Source organism: Scylla paramamosain, chromosome 44, assembly GCF_035594125.1.
Source record: "Scylla paramamosain isolate STU-SP2022 chromosome 44, ASM3559412v1, whole genome shotgun sequence".
Lineage (NCBI taxonomy): Eukaryota > Metazoa > Arthropoda > Malacostraca > Decapoda > Portunidae > Scylla > Scylla paramamosain.
Window position 1 is genome coordinate 4,060,157 of NC_087194.1, and position 19,858 is coordinate 4,080,014.

The 19,858-nt window shown below is 42.5% G+C and overlaps 2 protein-coding genes across 6 annotated transcripts in view; both read left to right on the forward strand.

Moving 5' to 3' along the window:
* Window positions 1–4,930: 4,930 nt before the first annotated feature.
* LOC135094090 (nudC domain-containing protein 3-like) lies at window positions 4,931–11,190 on the forward strand. Of its 2 annotated transcripts, none has more exons than XM_063993868.1 (7): window positions 4,931–5,212; window positions 5,700–5,837; window positions 6,233–6,376; window positions 7,168–7,312; window positions 7,590–7,739; window positions 8,932–9,120; window positions 10,868–11,190. In XM_063993868.1, exons 1-7 carry the CDS (start codon window positions 5,088–5,090, stop codon window positions 10,982–10,984), a joined length of 1,008 nt encoding a protein of 335 aa, XP_063849938.1. In that variant the 5' UTR covers window positions 4,931–5,087; the 3' UTR covers window positions 10,985–11,190. The 2 variants fall into 2 exon arrangements, with proteins under 2 accessions (XP_063849938.1, XP_063849939.1); XM_063993869.1 differs by having other exon boundaries at window positions 4,976–5,133.
* Window positions 11,191–12,198: 1,008 nt separating this feature from the next.
* The window catches only part of LOC135094089 (transcription initiation factor TFIID subunit 4-like), a 31,119-nt gene continuing 23,459 nt past the window's right edge, over window positions 12,199–19,858 (forward strand). For 3 of the 4 annotated variants that reach the window (XM_063993864.1, XM_063993865.1, XM_063993866.1), the window contains exons 1-2: window positions 12,199–12,546; window positions 17,457–17,654. In XM_063993864.1, the coding sequence (XP_063849934.1) occupies window positions 12,349–12,546; window positions 17,457–17,654 (396 nt within the window). In that variant the 5' untranslated portion in view covers window positions 12,199–12,348. Of the gene's footprint in view, window positions 12,547–17,456; window positions 17,655–19,858 lie in introns of those variants that run through there. The other variant, XM_063993867.1, reaches the window with a different exon arrangement.

The window sequence follows — 19,858 nt, forward strand, 5'->3', positions numbered from 1 at the left end:
CATGTGGTGCTCTGAATTACATATGCTAAAAAGAAAGGTTGCGCTTAGCTTGTATATCAATGAACAGCGTTACTTCATTCATAAAATCGGGTATGGTTTTTGTATATAATCTATAGAGTGACCTTCGATGTCTGGGGGAGGCGGAGAGGGGAGACCAGAAGGAGGAACCGTCTCGGTTTGCATGGGCGGGGGTGGACACAGGACCCCCTCAGTCATGTCCTTGAGGAGATCCACCCGCTGCATGTTAGGAGTTTCCGAAGATGTCATGGTGATGAGCTGTCTATATATATACGTGTTGACAATGGGGAAGGACGTTCTGTATTCCGCAAGGGACGAAGAGGACGTGTGGCGTGGCGTGGCGTGGCATGGGGTCGGGGCTGCCAAACCTGTTCTTCCTGATTAATGGCGCTGCTGGTGCTGGCCTGCTGCTGCCTGTGAGGGGTGGGGGAGCTACACGTGATCGCTGTCAAATATACGTACGCTGACCTTGTGCCAAGTCCAGAGGTTCATAGTCCTAATTAATGCAATGTTCTAGTTAGCCGGCGTTCCCCAAGGTGCTGCGACACTCGGGGTTCTCAAACACAGGCTCTGGTGGAAGTTACTGGTGTTTTAAATAGTGTTTTATGGTGCTAATGGCAGTGTGACGTGCTTTAGAAGTTGGTATGGTAGAAGTTGGTATGGTTTTCAAGATTGTTTTAATGATTCAAGTGCTAATGCTGGCACTAGTGGAAGTTACTGAGGTTTTCAGTGACGTTTTTATGACTTGTTAATGCAGGCAATGGTGGAAGTTTTTTTTTTTTATTATTATTTATTTAAAGGGTGCTTTTTCGTGATTGTAATGATAGTTTAACGTGTCCTAGTTTAACGTGTCCTAGTGGAAGTTATTAGAGTTTTCAGTGATGTCTTCATGATTCTAGTGATATTACAAGCTGTGATGTAAGTATACTGGAATTTTGAAGGACTAATTAATGATTCTACTGATAGTTTACGATGGACTCTGCACAAACAGTAAGAAAACATCCTCGCGCACATGACTCCATCTTCATACCCTTTAAGAACCATCTTGGTAGGAGAATAACATGTTTAGAAATGAAAGACAAGGGTAGAGGTGAGTGGGTGACAGACTGTAGCTCCAACACCGGTGTCTTGTAAGGCACCGCTGAGGTATGGAGGGACGAAGAGGTGGGCGTAATACATAATAACCCACCTAGGCGCATATTTACGTGGTATGGGTGAGATGGAAGGACAAAGGTCACATACACGCTCCAGTAGCAGAGAGGGAGGGATGCCACCCAACACACGTGATGTACTGTAACCGGTTCATTGGTAACATTACACCCACAAACCCTGTCCCAAATACGTAGTTAGTTCATGTGGTGACTGTCTCAATGTTGGAGGAGTTGAGGATGTGCCCCGAGTGTTGCTGCGTACGTAGCTTACATTACTAATTCTTAATAACCAAAGTTGAATGATAAAACTTTAAATATTTGACTAATAAAGGACTAGTAATATAAACCACATACATGAACTTAACCTTTTATCCTTGAAACCACTGAAGAAAAAAAAGTTTGCGTGGGGAAAGAGGAGAAAGAATAGGTTAATTGTCTCTTATTTTTAGGCTACATAAATATTTAAGACTGCTTCAGTGCAATAAATTAAATGTAAAAAGTTGTTTGTGACCGAAGGAAGAAAAAATGTTTGTGTGGAGACAGAGGAAAGAGAATAGGTTAATTGTTTCTTATCTTAGGCTACAGAAATATTTAAGACTGCTTCAGTGCAAAAATAAGATATAAAAAGTTGTTTGTGACTGAAGGAAGAAAAGTTGTTTGTGTGGAGACAGAGGAAAGAGAATAGGTTAATAGTCTCTTATTTTAGGCTACATGAATATTTAAGTGTTTCAGTGCAAAAATAAGATATAAAAAGTTGTTGGTGATTGAGGGTGACAGAGCAGAGAGAAAAGAGAATAGGTTAATTTTCTCTTATTTTTTTTCTACAGATATATTTAAAAGTGTTTAAGAGCAAAAATAAATGTATGAAAATTGCTGGTGATTGAAGGAAGAAATAAAAAAAAGTTTGTGAGAAGAAGTGGTGAGAGAAGAGAGAATATATTAATCTTCTTTTATCTTTAAACAACAGGAATATTTAAGACTGTTTTAGTGCAAAAATGAGCGTATAAAAAGTGGTTGGTGACTGAAGGAATAAGGGTGTAATTTTGTTTTCTCGTCATGTCTGTTTTCAAAGGACACGGAAATTGTTAGCATGTGTGTGTGTGTGTGTGTGTGTGTGTGTGTGTGTGTGTGTGTGTGTGTGTGTTTCTCTATCGTTGGTGTAGAATATTTATCAAACTGTCACCAAAGTCTTGAATTCCCTTGGAAACCTCCCTGACTTCCACTAGAGCATGCTAAATGTGATCAGGGTGAGGCGGTGATGCCACACTCCTCCTCGGGTACGTATTTCAAACATCCTTCTTACGTCTTACATTCGACCACGTTTTTAACCCTTGAAATCCGGATGGCTTCTTGGAACATATTAAATTAGTCCATTTCAATTCGACATCGTACGAAACTACTTTTAGACCGGGAATTTTAATAGACACAACACACAGCTCAGAGAGAAGACCACACCCTCCTAGAATAATGTAATCTTAGCCTAAATAAGAGTATAGGCTAGCCACCGAATGGTTCAGTGGAATTTACCAATATTCTAATGTGTTTTAATGATGTTAGTGATAGTTAAGCAATAATCATGTACTATTAATGAGAAAACATCCATCGAAACCTGTTATCAATAATTAATGTGAAAGCCCACAAGCGTTCCGGAATGTCTGCTTCTCTTGTTAATAGTGACAAAACTCTCTCGAGAAACTGTTCAGAGGGAATTTATTGTTCTAATGGGTTTTAATGATCTTAGTGATAATTTGGCAAGGCTTATGTATCAAACAATGGGAAAATACCTCTGAAAATTTATATAATCATAATTCTTGGGTGTTTTAATGATCGTAGTGATGATTAAGTAAGGATTATGCAACAAATAAAAGGAAAACATCTGAAAATCAAGCATATCATAATTCTAAGCTGTTTAAATTATTTTAATGATAGTTACGCAAGGATTGTACACCAAACAGTAGGAAAATACATGAAGACCTGACTATAAAAGAAAAAAAATTGTATCATTCTTATTAATTGTGAAAGCCCCAAAGCGTTGAAAGACATGAATGCACGTTTTGTTAAGTAATTACCAAAAACTCAACACATTCAGTTGAAAAAAAATCTTTGTACGAGATACCAGACTCAATAAATAAAGCTAATTACTCCCAAGTGAACCCATTCATTCATATCTTTACATCTCTTACGTATTCGTGATTTACAAAGTACCCGTAAAAAAAAATAATTACCTTTGTAAGAGAAAACAAATGAAAAGCATTACTTCCTAACGAGCCCATGCATCCATATTTTCTTTATATATCTTAGGTATTCGTGATTTACAAAGTAGCCACACACACACACACACACACACACACACGGCAGATGACAGGACGAGAGGAAGCCGGCACAAGGGGAGGGGTTGAGTACAGGGACACACGTGGCGGGCGTAGCGGTGCTTTGAGAGATGTAACTGGTTGTCAAGGAGCCAGCAGAACGACAGCTAGGGTGCAAAGGAATGCGTGTAGAGAGAGAGAGAGAGAGAGAGAGAGAGAGAGAGAGAGAGAGCATAAGAGGACAAAGGTTGGTGAAGGAAGCCATCAGGCCTACACGTGGCAGTTTCTGTTCAAAACATGCATTCCTCTTTCCACCTGTCATCTTCATTCATAAATTTGTCTAATCTTCTTTAAAGCTCTGTAATGACAAAACTAACAACGTGATTACTGAGTCTCTCTCTCTCTCTCTCTCTCTCTCTCTCTCTCTCTCTCTCTCTCTCTCTCTCTCTCTCTCTCTCTCTCTCTCTTTTCTGCGCCTCAAGTCTTATATAATCTTGGCAGGCAGTATTTCGGGGAATTACCGCTATGTGAAAATTGGCACCCGTTCACCGTAGACTTTTATCACGAAGGCAGTGAGGGGGACTCCACAAAAATGTCATAATTTGAAACCCTTAAGCCTGAAGATTTACTATTGACTGAAATCTATTTGTATTAATTTGAATAAGGCATAAAAATAAGGGAGGACTTAATCACACATAACAGCACCAGTGGTTATATATGTGACATTATGAATAGTAGTTGTAGTAATAATAGAAGTGATATATTAAAGTACCATGTAAGTAGCAGTAGTAGTAGTAGTAGTAGGAGGAGGAGGAGGAGGAGGAGGAGGAGGTTTACATACACACATAATACATAGTAATGCTACATAGCTTTCGTTGCCGCTCCCTTTCTCTTGTCCTGACAAAGGACAATAGTTTTGCGTTAGGATTAGGACCCATGTATGAATGTAGTGTGTGTGTGTGTGAAAGAATATATATATATATATATATATATATATATATATATATATATATATATATATATATATATATATATATATATATATATATATATATATATATATATATATATATATATATATATATATATATATATACTCGTACATATATATATATATAGAGAGAGAGAGAGAGAGAGAGAGAGAGAGAGAGAGAGAGAGAGAGAGAGAGAGAGAGAGAGAGAGAGAGAGAGAGAGAGATAATAGATGAATAAATAGAAAATTGAATAATAGAGAAAATATAAAAATACAATTTAAAAATAAAATAAATAAAATCAAAATTAACAAAAATAGAAAAAAAAGAGCCAAATACCCACGCTAGGATGAAAAAAAAGAGGTGAAGGAAGAGAAGGAGAGAAATAGTGTTATCAATAGTAGTCATAGTAGAAGTAATAGTAGCAGCAGCAGCAGCAGCAGCAGTAGTAGTAGTAGTAGTAGTAGTAGTAGTAGTAGTAGTAGTAGTAAACCTTGAAGTCCCCCCTTGATTCCTGACGAAGAGAACAAACCAAAACAAAGGAGGCTGCGAAGAGGAGGCGGGTCAGTACCATTCCTTTGCCGGCCTTCTGTGCCTTCCCCACCACTCCACGTCGAGCTGGGGTCTCCACTGCCACCATGGGCCCGGACACCCAGCCTCAGGGGCGCCATGACGCCGCCCTTGGTGAGATAATGGAGCAGGAAGGCAATGATGTGCGGGGCTTCCTGAATGCTGTCTTCGGGTTTCTCTCTCGGCGGTGTCCGTAAGATAAGCAGAGTTCATGTTTTCTCCTTATTTCTGACCTTGTTCTTGTGTGTCAGTGGTGGTGGTTGTGCGTGTGTGTTTGTGCGCTGTTTTCTCAGTTATTGTTTTTTTTTTTATGATGGTCTCTAAAAAATAATAATAATTTTGTTCATCCATGTATCGTATTGCCTTATTTAGTTTCTTGGTGTGTGTGTGTGTGTGTGTGTGTGTGTCACTCTTAAGATAATGGATTCCTATGATGCTCTGTGAAAAAAAAAATTTGAAAAATTATATATATATATATATATATATATATATATATATATATATATATATATATATATATATATATATATATATATATATATATATATATATATATATATATATATAAACTTCATCTTTGTCTCCTCTTTTCCTGTTCAGTTTCTTGCTGTGTGTGTGTATGTGTTCAGTCATAACACACACAATTTGTCACATCACTGAATATCCCCAACACTCCACAGGGAGGAGGTGTTTGGCAGCGGTGGTGGTGGTGGTGGACACATCGCTGGGCAGCACCTGGTAAGTCAGTCCTTCTGCCGGTGGAGACAACAGTACCAGGAGCAGCGGGCAGAGGAGGAGCTGCAGAAGGTCATGCTTAGGTGGGTCCTCTGTCTGTCTGTGTGTGTGTGTGTGTGTGTGTTCTTTTTAATCCTCCCCCCACAAAAAAAAAAGAAAATCCTTTTCCTTCCTTCAAATTCAACATTTTATCATTATTTTCTTTTCAGGCTTTCAGCATTTTTACTTTTTCTTTATACTCACAAATTACATACCTACCTATAACTTCCTAGCTTTCTATCTATCTATCTATCAACCTATCCATCTGTCTGTCTGTCCGTATCCATCTTTCTATCTGTCTGTTTGTGTCTGTTCTTGCTTAGTTTTTCTTACCAAGTTGTATTTTTAACAGGATTGAGTCAAGCTCTTAATGTTCCGTCTTTAAATTAATTTGACATATAATACTAATAGACATCCCTAATGCTTGTAACGTCTGCAGTGAGAGAGAGGGTGTCCCAGAGGCAGTAGTGGAAGAGGTGGTCAGCACCAGCAACCACACAGAGGGAGCGGAGGAGGGCAGCACATCAGGAAGCAGCCCACTCCACTCCACCAGCCCCGGCCAGCCCTCATCCCCACACAGGCAGTGAGTATTGGAGGGCAGGGAGTGGGTATTGTGAGTTATGTCAAAGGTAGTGGCTGTTATGATGATAAGAATGATGGTGTACTTTGTTTAGTCTGTTCTTTAGTTTAGTGTACAATACAAATAAGAAATGCTTTGAATTATGTTGGGGTTTTTTTATAATAGTGATAGTAAGTACAGAGAGCACCTGAAGGTTTCTTTCACCTTCCCATATTTTCTTATATTCTTATGTGAGTACTTTATCTAATATTCTTGTATAATACAAATCAGAAATTTACTTTATATCAAGATCATGATAATAATGATAATATGTGCTCTGTTTGACTTTTTTTGTACAATATAAGTAAGAAACTTGCTCTAAATTAGATTGAATTAGTAATAACAGCTATTTTATGTACAGTTGGCTTCATTAATTTTGGTACACGTCATGTTGAGGTGAGGGCAACATCTGGCATCACCACGCAACACAGCAGGAAACATCCCAAGGCTTAGGGTAATAGGGATAGGGAAAGTGTTGGCAGTGCTGCTTGAGAGAGAAACTTGTTATGTGTTTCTTGGGCAGTGTTACCAACAGCTTCTCCTTCCCTATTACCCTAAACCTGGGGACATTTCCCACTGCATTGTTAGGCTATGCCAGGCATCGCCCTCAGCTTGCCACAATGTGTACTGACGTTCTTTGAGCCAACTGTACTTTATTTAAACTTTTCCTCTACTTTTTTACCCTTTGCTGATCTTGACACTTAACAAAAATATACATATATCATGAGTTTGCTGACACACACATTATCCTGCAGGGAAGGCACAGGAACCAAAGCCGGCAGCTGTGGGTACCTGGACACCACCAACGGGGCGGTGCTGGATGGCCTTGCATGGACCCAGAGCATAGATGACCTGGAGGTGCAGGTGGTGGTGCCCTCTGGTGTGACGCGCGGCAAGCAGGTAAGGTGGGATTGGTGGGTTGATGGATAGATGTAGAATGCCTGTGTGTGTCTGTGTGCATGAGGAAGAGTATATGATAATCTCTTTACAACTAGTGATGGTAATGATATACATACAAATACTATCACATCCATACATATACATACACACACAGTACAGCAGTAATACCCCAAAAAAATGAAAATAATAATAATAGAAATAATAGTACACAGACTGATTATTATTGTATTCATTGCTGTGGTCATTAACTAAACCATCACTGTCCATCACTGCACAGGTCAGGGTGGCAGTGAAGCAGAGCAGCCTGGCAGTGTCGGTGCAGGATGGGGGAGGGTCGGCCTGGCACACCCTGCTGGACGGCACCCTGGCGCATCCTGTGAGGGCCGAGGAGTGTCTGTGGTCTCTGGTGTCTGGAGAACATGTGGCGGTATGCTGTGTTCCTCCCCAATTAACACCACATATTCTCAGGATTATCACCACCTTCCTTCTTGCTTCACAGTCAGCACCACTTACTCTTAGTGCTGTCACCACCACCACCACCACAACACCAAGTACTCATAACACTCTCTCTTTAATTTGGTGTGGTGTTTCCTTATTGCTAACTATTCTGAGGTGCTTCCCTTTGCTGCACAGTCAACATCACTTATTTTTAGGCCACAACCACCACAACACTACATTCTCTCAACACTTTTCCTCCAATCTGGCATAGTGTTTTTTAATTACTAACCATTCTGGGGTCTTTTTCTTGGTTCACAATCATCTCTGGCTAAAAATTGCTAAATCTATTACCTTATTTCCCTTCGTTTTTCTTGTCGACACTTATTTAGATTTTGTTGCTTCTTGTACTGTGAGGTGTTGCATATAAATGTGTGTTCTTTTGGGCTGACACTGGCTTGTTTTGTATGGTTAAGTTTTTCATGTATTCCTGTGATGCAAGTCAGAACCTTCAGTGGATCATCAATGCTGTTTCCTACAACACACAGAGAATATCTAACCATTTTGCATAAGAAAGAGCGAAAGAAAATAAAGAAAGATGAAGAACCCATTAGACTTACACATGGCAGACCCTGAGTAAAACAAGCCTGCCTATTTCCACCTATCATCCCCATCCATACATTTGTCTAATCTTCTATAGCTCTCTGACTCAACGTTACCTGATTACCTGATCATTATGGAATGTTTAAAGAAAATGAGAGAATAAGAACCTAAGGGAAGCTAGAAGGCAGCAGCAGATCGACACATGGCAGTCCCTTTATAAAAACATGCAGTAATCCATTCATTCTCCAATTTTGATGATCCTTTTCATTATTCTGTAGGGAGTGACATCTGAGTGGGCCTTTCTCTCTCTCTCTCTCTCTCTCTCTCTCTCTCTCTCTCTCTCTCTCTCTCTCTCTCTCTCTCTCTCTCTCTCTCTCTCTCTCTCTCTCTCTCTCTCTCTCTCTCTCTCTCTCTAGTGCCCCTCTTATACCTAATGCCAAAAAAAACTCTGAAAACCAGACAATTCCATCCCCGCATGTCAGGAAAGTGGACATAATACCACAAAAATCCCTTGAACCAGACAACTCAAGCTCCACATGTCTAACAAGTGGATCTAACACCACAAAAACCCTTTAAACCAGATCCACCTGGAGAAGAGTGAGGAGCGTTGGTGGAACCGTCTCCTGATCCAACACGACCCGATTGACCTGCAGAAGATCAGTGCCGAGAGGGAGTATGGGTCACTGCCAGAGGAGGACAGGAGTAAGATACAGGAACTGATGTGGAGCAGGTGGCAGAAGGACCAGGGGAAGCCGACCTCGGACCAGCTGGTGAGGGCACGGGGGCCTGAAGGAGGAAGTGTAACAGGAATTGGTGTAAAACAAGAGAGAGAGAGAGAGTGTGTGTGTGTGTGTGTGTGTGTGTGGGGTGAGAAATGAGTGAGACAGGGATTAGTGTTAAACAAGAGCAGGAAGAGCAAGGAGGGAGAAAGAGTGTGTATGTATGTAGGTGTGCGTGTGTGTATGTAACGAGAGATGAGAAAGAGAGACAGGAGGGAGTGAAACAGGAATTAGTGTTAAATAAGAGAGAGAAGAGCAAGGAGGGAGAAAGATTGTATGAGAGTGTGCAGTGAGAGATAGAGATAGACAGGAGGGAGTGAGACAGGAATTAGTAATAAACAAGAGAAAGAGAGAGAGTATGTGTTGAGTAAGAGATGAGAAAGATAAATGGGGCTAGCTTGGTCATGTTTAGTATAACTGAAGTGTATGTGGTGTATTTATTTACTCCACAAATGTATATATAAACCATCACTTACTTTCTTGTGTTCTAATAGGAGTGTTAAGACGACTAGACATGAACTAGATACACCATACATTGAATATTTAATAGACAGGCAATTAGACTTGCAGAATGACAAACCTAAGGGTAATAAAAACATGCAGGGACAGACACAAAACTGACAGAAGTGATGCAGAAGACTTGCTGGGGTGGTGGACTGGTGGAGGTGGAGAGGGGAGACTAGAAAGGTGCCTGTGCTGCTGTGAAATAGGTGATGGCATTGGTAGTGGTGGTGGTGGTATTACTATTGGTTAGAGAGGAAAACTAGTGAGTGTTGAGTGGACAATGTTAAAAGAGAAAAAAAGTAATGGATTGGTTAGGATTACTGCAGTGAATGTATGGAGCTTTTTTTATTTGCGTATATTGGAGGATGAGTTTGGGAGGAAAACTAGTAGTGTTTAATAGTCAAAATGGTAAAAAAAAAAAAATAATAATAATAATAATTTAGTAAGAAATAGTGCAGCAAATGTGAGAAGTTGTATCTTTTGGTGTATTGGAATGAGTTGTATGAATTAGCGACATTAGTTAAAGAGGAAAATAAGCAAAATGTTTATAGGACAGTAAAATAAAGTGTTATTGGCGAGAAGGGGTTGTGAAAGACAGCTGGGTACTTGTGTGATAGAGAGGAGTAAATGGTGAGGTGCCGAGGCTTGTGAAAGATAGCTGGCACTGGTGTGGGATGGGTGAGGCATGGGTTAAGGGATGAATGGCTTGTAGATCAAAGCCGAGTGCTTGTGAAAAAAAAAAAAAAAAAAAAAAAAAGCGGGGGATGACATGCAATGACAAGTTCTTAATTTAACAAGCCCCTTATGACTTAATCAGTATTGGCAGTTCTTTTTATTTAAGTGTTCTATATATTGTAACCTTCAATACATTATACATTGTAAGGATGAAAGTGTTATAGCATTAGTGGGTGCAGATATTTCATGGATGTATTGACGCACAGGTTATATCATTGTATTACCAAAGAAGTACCACCAAAATACATAATATTAGAACGTTTTAACATAACCAAACAAAAGTACCGACATTGTCACGTGCCGCCAGTGTACATAACTTAAAGCGACACATTTATAATAATTTAACGTGTATATAACATTTCAAAGCGACATTTATATTAATCATCGTTATTATGTCACGGCATAGTGTAGCGCACCCCGCCAGCTTGGTGTGAGCTGGCCTGTGGGTGTTATCAGTGTTCCCAACTGTCCCCTAATCGAGTCTCTTGTCTCTCCGCAGCGGATGGAGTCTGTGTTGCGGGAGGCATGGACGGCGGAGGGCTCGCCTTTCCAGGGGCGGCCCTTCGACCCCTCATCTGTCACCCTGGTGGGGGGACAGGGCTTCAGCGCCACCTGAGGGGGGGGGAGGCGGCTGTTGACTCTCTCTCTTTGTGTAATAGTAGTTTTAAAGATAGCTGGTTTTCCCCCGCTTCTCAGAACTGCTGTGGAGCATTTCTGTCTGTGTGACGTGTTTATCATGTTATGAAGGTAAACAAGGCTGTATGTGTGACTGTACATATAGAAATGTATCGAGGAGGATTTTTCTATAAATGTATGTATATAGAGAGTTTTTATTTCATCCCGTGGTGTAGTTGTGGGGAAGTAGGTCAGGGAGGGCGGCGGCGGGGTGCGTGTGCGTGGGTGGCGGCGGTAGTAGTGGTGGTGGTGGGGACGCCACGGCATGGCGAGTATGGTGATGGCAGGGCAGTGTGGCGGATGTTGGAGGGGCGTGGCTGGCCAGGCTGCATCACTGGCGTGTGTGTCAGGCCACGGCACTGTACAGGCACCGGCGAGGGCTGCGGCGGCGGCGTCGTCAGTAGGGTGGCGGGCGCGGCGCCGCCACCTCGCCTCGCCTCGCCAGCTGCGTAGTGACTGGCGGGCGGCACGCGTGTGGCGGGGCGTGCGCCGCCTGCTGCACTGCCGCGGCCAGGCCGGCAGTAATGTCAGTGGCCAGCCAGCAGGGCCCGGCAGCCCCGACAGTGGCAGCAGCAGCAGCAGCGGCAGCCTCGGCGGGGCCTGGCGGGGCGGCCACAGGGGCGATGCGCGGGGCGCGCGGCAGCTGTCAGGGGTTTGAACGCGGCGGGGCATGCCGGGAGCGTGACGTCAGCGGTGCACGCGCGTGCGCAGTTCAGTGTGCTGGCGAGGCTGGGACCATTAAGATGGCGGCCAGTAACAGCCTGGACGAGGTGTTGTGTGCAGACGTTGATCCGAGTGCCGTCGCCGCCATTGTCGGGCCCCTGGACACCCCGCGGGCCGCCGCAGCCAAGACCGCGGCACACCAACCACTGAACGGCAGTGCCAATGGCGGGATAAGTAACAATGCCGCGGTGCTAGTGGAAGGCAGAACAAACTGCGGTAAAATAGGGGTCAGAGGCCCGGCGGTGAGCGGGGGGAAGGTGGTGGTGTCTGGCGTGGGCGCCGTGCAGGCTGGTGGCGGCCAGGGCGCGGGGGCCGCGGGGGGGCTGCAGGGGGGAGCCGCCCTGCAGGCGGGCGGCGAGCAGCAGCAGCAGCAGGCAGGCAGCAGCAAGGGCGCCGCGGGCGGCAGGCCGGTCTATGGGGTGGTCCCCACGCCCATGACAGGCGCCCAAGGCACGCAGGTGGTGAACGGGGGGCGTGAGCGGGGCGGGCACGGGCGCGGCGCCCCAGGGGAGCCTGCAGAGCCAGCTGGCCCTGAAGGGGCTTACCAAGGTGGTGACGGCGGCGGGGCAAGCGGCGGTGATCATGTCCAAGCCCGGCACCGTGACCGCCGTGCCGTCCAGCGGGCAGGCGGGGGCGGTGCCCCTGCCGCAGAGCATGCAGATTCTCAACATGCGGCCCGGCCAGACCATCAAGACCACGCAGGGCACCACCATCACGCCGCGCATGATCCTCAACCAGGCGCAGGTCCTGCCCGCCGGCATCAGGCCTGGCCAGCCCGGGGTGAGTGCCTTGCCTACCCTGGCACTGCCCTGGTCCACACACTCCAGCTGCCCCCTGGGTGTCCGCCAGCCAGGCGGGGGCACTCCTGTTGCAGCACAACATTGGCCTGCCCTGCCCTGTGGGGTGATGAGGCCCCTGGCTATGGCATCATCACTGGCAGGCTGGATGCCATTGGGCAACATGGTCTGACCCAGCCTGGCCAGTGGCACAGCAACAGGCCAGCCTGTGCTGTGGATGGGGAGGCATGGGCTGTGTGGAGGCACTGTGGGCTGGGGCAGTGTACAGACTTCACTAATGTTAGACACAATAATGCATCATAACACTGCTTCCCTTCCAGGATGTGTGCATCCCAGCAGTGTGGTGCAAGGCCCACCGTGGTGTGGGTGTGCCCCTGTAACACTTGGCTTGCAGGCTGTGGTGACGAGTCAGGCTTAGCTCTCCTGTACTCTTAGAGGTTCACATTGCAGGCTTCTCAAGTTTCCTGTGTAGTGAACCCTCGATTGTTTATGAGGCATGTGTCGCTTATTAGTTCACTCGCTGGGTTTACTCCTTGATGTTGCTTATTGACGAGGGACGAAGCAATGATTACCTTGGACGCAAGAAACGATTCAAGTTATTGTAAATCACTGAAGAAACTTGTAAATTTAGGTATTGTTATTGCATATGTGTGAAAGTGAGGTCTGAAGGACACCTGTGTAGTGAATTGTTGCAGTGTGTTGTCAAAAAATACTGGCTTTGAGCTTGATAAAGGTAGATCGGAAGGAACTGGTACTTAAATAGTGATGGATCAATAGAATACGCTCGGTAACCAGGTTGTTAGTGCTGACTCGTAAAATATAAAATGAAGATTAGACAAATTTCTGAATGAGAATGACAGATGGAAGTAGCCAGGCATGCATTATACAGGGACTACCATCTGTAGGCCTGGTGGCTTCTTGCAGCTTCCATTATTTTCTTGCATTGTGTTAAGATGTTCATGAATGTGAATAGAATACGAGGGAGTGATGAGAAGGGAAAGAAAGCATAGTGTGTGTGTGGATAGGAATGAATGTGGGGCAGTACTGGAGTGTGAGAGAGAGTGGTGGGAGGAGAGTGAGAATTAGAGCATGGATACATTAATGGAAAGCAGGGTGGAGTTAGTCATTATTTAAAGTTCCCATATATCCATCAATGATATTTTTCCTTAGTCTTATATCAGTATGTTATGTGGCACTTATTATTACTGATTTATTTACTTATTATTAAGTGTTGTTATTATCATTACTTGGTGTAGATTAGGAACAAATAAGTGGGATTTCCCTGTTAAGTAATGTTTATGTTGGGTAAATGATAGTTAAGCTCAGGTGTGTAGTTAATCTCCAGGTGTACCTTGAAAAGTGCTATACCTGTGCTGGCCTCTCTCTCTCTCTCTCTCTCTCTCTCTCTCTCTCTCTCTCTCTCTCTCTCTCTCTCTCTCTCTCTCTCTCTCTCTCTCTCTCTCTCTCTCTCTCTCTCTATCTCTCTCTCTCTCTCTCGGCACTAATCTGACAGATGGCATACACATTGCTTTGGTTCAGCACATCTTAGGCTCACCTGTGGCATCTTAACACTGACATTGTACTCTAACTGACCCACACCTCTACCCAGCTGTCCTTATAGGTAGTCTTTCTTTATTGGGGTTACTTACCTTCATAGAGTACCAATGGGAGACAAGGGCAGTATTTTGAGGCATTTTTGACAGGTTCTGGATTTTTTTTTTTTAGGTTTTAAGGGTGTTTTTTTGTGGTTCTCAAGTTTAACAGGTTCTAGTGGAAGTTATTTGGGTTTCTAAGTGTTTTCGAGACTGGTGATAGTTTAACAAGGTTCCTGCACCACCAGTAGAGAAAGACACCCATGAGAGCCTTGGTGCTAAGTGGTGGTCTTTGTTGTCATGTTGCTGTCATGTCAGCTGTCATTGTGCCAAGTCTTTGTTGGGGGAAACTTCTGTAAACTTCACTTCTGTCAAAATGTGAATAAGTGAGGGTAAAAGTGAACAAGTAAAATTAATGGAATAGATCACTCAAATAATGTGTCTGATCTGACTGTTTTTTTATTTATTTTAAAAGTATAATTAATTTTTTTTTTTGCTGTTATTGTTATTTGTTACTGTACATTTGGAAATCTTCATTGGGACCTCCACTTGCCTTTCCTATGTCACTGTAGATATGTAGGTGTCTTGTGCACGCTTGCACCAACTAGTCCCCACATCCTCACCCCACACTGTAGCAGGGGTCACAGCTAGTCAGTACTGGGCATTCGCTGGAACAAGCCACCCCCTCTTTCTCTCCAACCCCAGAACTCTTTTATCTCTCTTTCCCCTGCAACAGTCCCTCTTGTTTGAGCAAGCGCCGAGTACTGGGTGGCTGTGACTGGGCATAAGAACGAAGCAGGAACGAGTGGGTGTATGTGTACAGTGAACGTTATAGACAGCACTGAGTTAACTTGGAGGTAATACTTTGCAACATGCCAGAATAAGAATGCACCAAAAGAGCCTATTGTCCTTATCATCATTATTTGATTTAGCATCCTTATTTTCCCTTACTTTGCTGGATGGCTTTCAAATTGCAGTGTTTTGTTTGAAAATTGTTGTGATGAGGGAGCAGAGCGTTTCTAAATACAAGCCATAATGTTTTGTTGGAGATGTATTAAATTTCAGACCCCTTGAAACCTTTTATTGGCTTGTGGGAGGGTCACCTGGGTATCAAACTTCAAACCACATGCCCCAGACTCATCAAAACTGTCCATCGTCTTAACCCTCTCAGTGCTACAGTCGTCTTTGTGTACCTTAAGCAGCATAGCATAATTAGTGTGGGCATAAAGAGAGTAGAAAGAATAAGAGCTAAGGGGATTATGAGAAAAGATAAGGTTGTCCTTGGGTACCTTAAGCAGCATTGCATAATTAGTGTGGGCATAAAGAGAATGGAAAGAATAAGAGCTAAGGGATTATGAGAAAAGATGTCTCCCACTAAAAGGGTTAAGGGAATGTGTGGGTGTTAGAGAAGTGTCCTAATTGGGGGCAGTGCAAATGTGATGTGATTCAAGATGAGGAGGTGCTTTGAATGCTAATTGGCACATCTTTCTTTAATCGATAATCACTCAGAGACATCTTTATTTATTCTACAGCCACTTATAATCTTTAAACTGGGTACAGATTGCAAAATGAAGCCTTTTTAATCCCCGTCTTTCATGTAGATGCTTATAAAAATTTCATGGATTATTTCTGGTGCTGGTCAAATGTTCTGTATCAGTGAAAGGGTTAAATGTAGTAATAATAATGGTGTTGGTAATTCACATACGGTTGCTCCCAAAAATTACCTTTAAAGTGAAGTGCGAAGGGTGGCACAATGAACACTATGAAGCCTTCTGCCTGACCACATGTGACTAAGTAATGCAATATTCCACACACTAAAATAGCATCAAATTTCTCAGGTCATGATATACGGCAACCATCCTTAGTGTGCAGGGCTGCCAACTGTTGCTGCCATAATCACCAAATGTCAAATAATACCAATTTTGTCAGAATGTAGATCTCTGGTTTTGTAAAGATGTGGAAGCTACTGTACATTTGTCTGGTTAAAGATTAAGGCAACTAGGTACTGTATGTTTGTCTATGATTAAAAGATAGTTTTAGAGAAGAACTAAAAATTTTTGTGTATAAATGAAGATAGTTTTGGAAGCTGGGTACTGTACATTTGTCTATGGTATTGTAGTGGAGTTGTGTTTGGGCAGTGCAGATGACATGTTGTAATTGTAGATATGAGAAGCTTTAATGAAATAATAATGGTGATGGTGGTAATTCTTATATATTTTTCTCTATGAAATGTATGTGTTTGTATTTTATTTTACTTTTCATCTGTTTATTTTCCCATTTCATTGTGTTTTGAAGGGGGAAAAAATCATGAGTAGGCATTTATTTTGATTATTTGTGTTGTCGTGTGTGTGTGTGTGTGTGTGTGTGTGTGTGTGTGTGTGTGTGTGTGTGTGTGTGTGTCAATGAAAGCTTCCCATAATGCCTTTTAATTAATGGTTTGTTACTTTTTTAAATTCATATATATATATATATATATATATATATATATATATATATATATATATATATATATATATATATATATATATATATATATATTATTTGAGGGTGTTTTTACTTTTTATTATTATTATTATTATTTATTTATTTATTTTTTCATAACTTGATGACTTCTTTCCCTTTCATGAAGTTTGCTAGGTTTTTTTCCCTCCAACTTATTTTGCTAGACTGTTCTTTCCCTCCCACAGACTGCTAGATTTTTCTTATTCCCTTCCTATATATTTTGCTAGACTTTTTTTCCCCTCCCATAGACTTTGTGAGACCTTTTTCCTTCCATATACTTTCCTACAATGCCTTGCCCCTCCCAGTAACTCAGCCCTAACATACATTTTACTCACTCTCTCTCTCTCTCTCTCTCTCTCTCTTCTCTCTCTCCTCACTCTCTCTCTCTCTCTCTCTCTCTCTCTCTCTCTCTCTCTCTCTCTCTCTCTCTCTCTCTCTCTCTCTCTCTCTCTCTCTCTCTCTCTCTCTCTCTCTCTCTCTCTCTCTCTCTCTCTCTCTCTCTCTCTCTCTCTCTGCTGCAGGCACTTGTAAAGGTATACATTGTTTTTGGTGTGAGTTGTAGCATATTACAGAGATAGGGCAAACTTACTACCACAAGAACCTGCCAAGAGCCACCTTATACCACATTACTGGCTACAAAGTGTGAAATCTTAGCCACTTTTCTCTTGCAGACACTATAAAGATATCATACAATATTTTTAGTGTGCATTGTAGCATATTACAGAGATAGAGCTTAATTACTACCACAAGAATTATCCTAGAACCACTTTTTACTAACACCTGTCCTCATCATTTGCAGCAAATCACCCTGGGGCCTCTGCAGGGTCTTCCCCCAGGGGCGCAGGGACACTTACTGGTGAAAACAGAGAATGGACAGCTGCAGTTGTTGAGGGTAAACACAGCCTCCGCCACCCCTGGGCCCCTCCCAGCGGCCGTCACCACCACCACCACGTTGCAGCAGCCCCCCAATGCAGCATACCGTTTCCAGCCCCCTCAAGTTAGTACCAGACCCCAGTAAATGTTTCACTAGGTTTTTCTAATGCTTTGTGCCTCTTCCAGCCCCTCTCAGATTAGTGTTGGCATTGTATCACAGTTTTTGGTGCCATATTAGGTCTGAGTTTACCTGTTTCAGCCCCTAGTTAGTTCCAGACTGTTTATTTACTAGTTTCCAGACCCTAGTTATTTATAGATAGTTTATTTATTAGTTTCCAGAGCCTGCTTAGTTTAGATTCTTTGTTTGTCACATTTTTCAGCTCCATATTAGGTGTGAGTTTATTTGTCCCAGCCCCTAGTTAGTTCCAGGACAGTTTATTCACAAGTTACCAGACCCCTAGTTATTTATGGATTGTTTATTTATTAGTTTCCTTTGTTTGTTGCACTTTTTAGCCACATACTAGGTCTACGTTTACTAGTTACAGCTCCTAGTTAGTTTACAGATCCTTTATGTGTTTATTCTAGATCCTTTATTTACATCACATTTTTCAGCCATTTCAGTCAAATTTACTAGTTTCAGCTCCTAGTTAGTTACAGGCCCTTTATATATTTTATCTAGATCCTTTATTTATTAGTTTTACACCCTAAGTTCAGATCCTTTATTTACATCAGATTTTTCAGCCACATAGGTCAAATTTACTAGTTTTAGCTCCTAGTTATGGTTCCTATCGCTAGTTCTAGACCTTACACTAGTTTGCACAGGTCCTAGTACTTGTCTGTGCCACCTGCCTCCCATAGGACAAGAAATATTGAACTCCCCACTCTGTAAGTTAGTAACAGCCTTTACCATTAATCCCTTGCCCTGAGAACACCAGTTAACCATGGTATATTTTCCCCAGTCACACCTCCGAGTTTGCTCACTAATCTGTTCTCAGCCAGCAAGGGAGTACCAGCCTTTGTATATAAGAGCACCTAATGATAGTCTCAGTAATCACACATCCTGCCACACTGCCCCCTCTGTACATTGTCTTCCCCCAGTCTTAAGCTCCTGGATCTGGCAGTGCAAATAGATCAATGAATGGTAGGGAAGGGAGGTACAGAAAGGCCTCTTGTGTATGAGATTTACTATGGTTTTTCTACAGGGTGTCTGGGAAGTGTATAGGTAGGATAAGGTCTTGTGTATACTGAATTACAAGGGAGTCAGTGATTGCTAGGGAAGGGAGGTATGGGAAGGCCTCTTGTGTGTGAGGTTTACTGTGCCTACTCTACAAGATGTCTAGGAAGTGTATGTTGTGATAAACCCAGAGAGGAAGACAGGCAGGGATAAGGTCTTGTATATTTTGAATTATCATGTTTAGTCACTTTGAAGCCATCTGGAAGCTGTATTAGTGATTAACCAACAGAGATTAATAGGTAGGATAAATTCTTGTGTATATTAAATTTTCTATCATTTAATCACTGTCTTAAGGTGTCTAGAATCTGTATTTACAATGAACAAGCCATATAGAAGGGTAGATAGATAGGACCTCTTGTATATTGAAATATCTATAGTTTAATTGCTCTTATACAAGGTGCCTGTAAGCTATGTTAGTGATAAACAAACCATAGAGAAACTTGTATAGATAGAACCTCATCTGGATTGAATTTTCTATAGTTTAATCACTCTTAGAAGGTGTCATAGAAAGTGTGTTAATGATAACCCACACGTCAGGTAAGATAGGACCTCTCTTATATCAGACCATGTTTACTATTGCAAGGTGTTAGGAAGTGCATTAACATCAGGCACTTAGAGAGGCAGGGCAAGGCTGTGGCTGTCACTCTGAGGTACTGTGGCCTGGTGTCTGGTGTTTTTGGGTCTTCTTTACACTGCCCTGTATGCTTAAACACTTCATCTCATCCTGACAACTTTTTCATAGTCTCTAGTTAAAGTTGTACAGTTTTCAGGAGTGCTTTCATGAGCCTATTGCAGTTTAAGAATGTGTTCTGTCACTGGGAAGGGGAAAAGTGTTGAGAACCTGGGTAATCATCTCTGTGGCCTCTGAAAAACCGTCTTGATGAGAGAAGTGTTTGGGAGTACAAGGCTTAACTGTTTTGTTGTTCAGGGTAATCATTTTCTAGAGCAGTAAGGGTGAAGTGTGTACCTTTTTTCTTTAATTCTGCACCTCAGGGTTATATTTCCATCTACCTTTTTTTCTCCTAGGAGTTGTTAGGAAAGTTTTCACACTAGTGTTGTGCCCAGTGATGTGTGTCAAGACTAACTTTTAACTT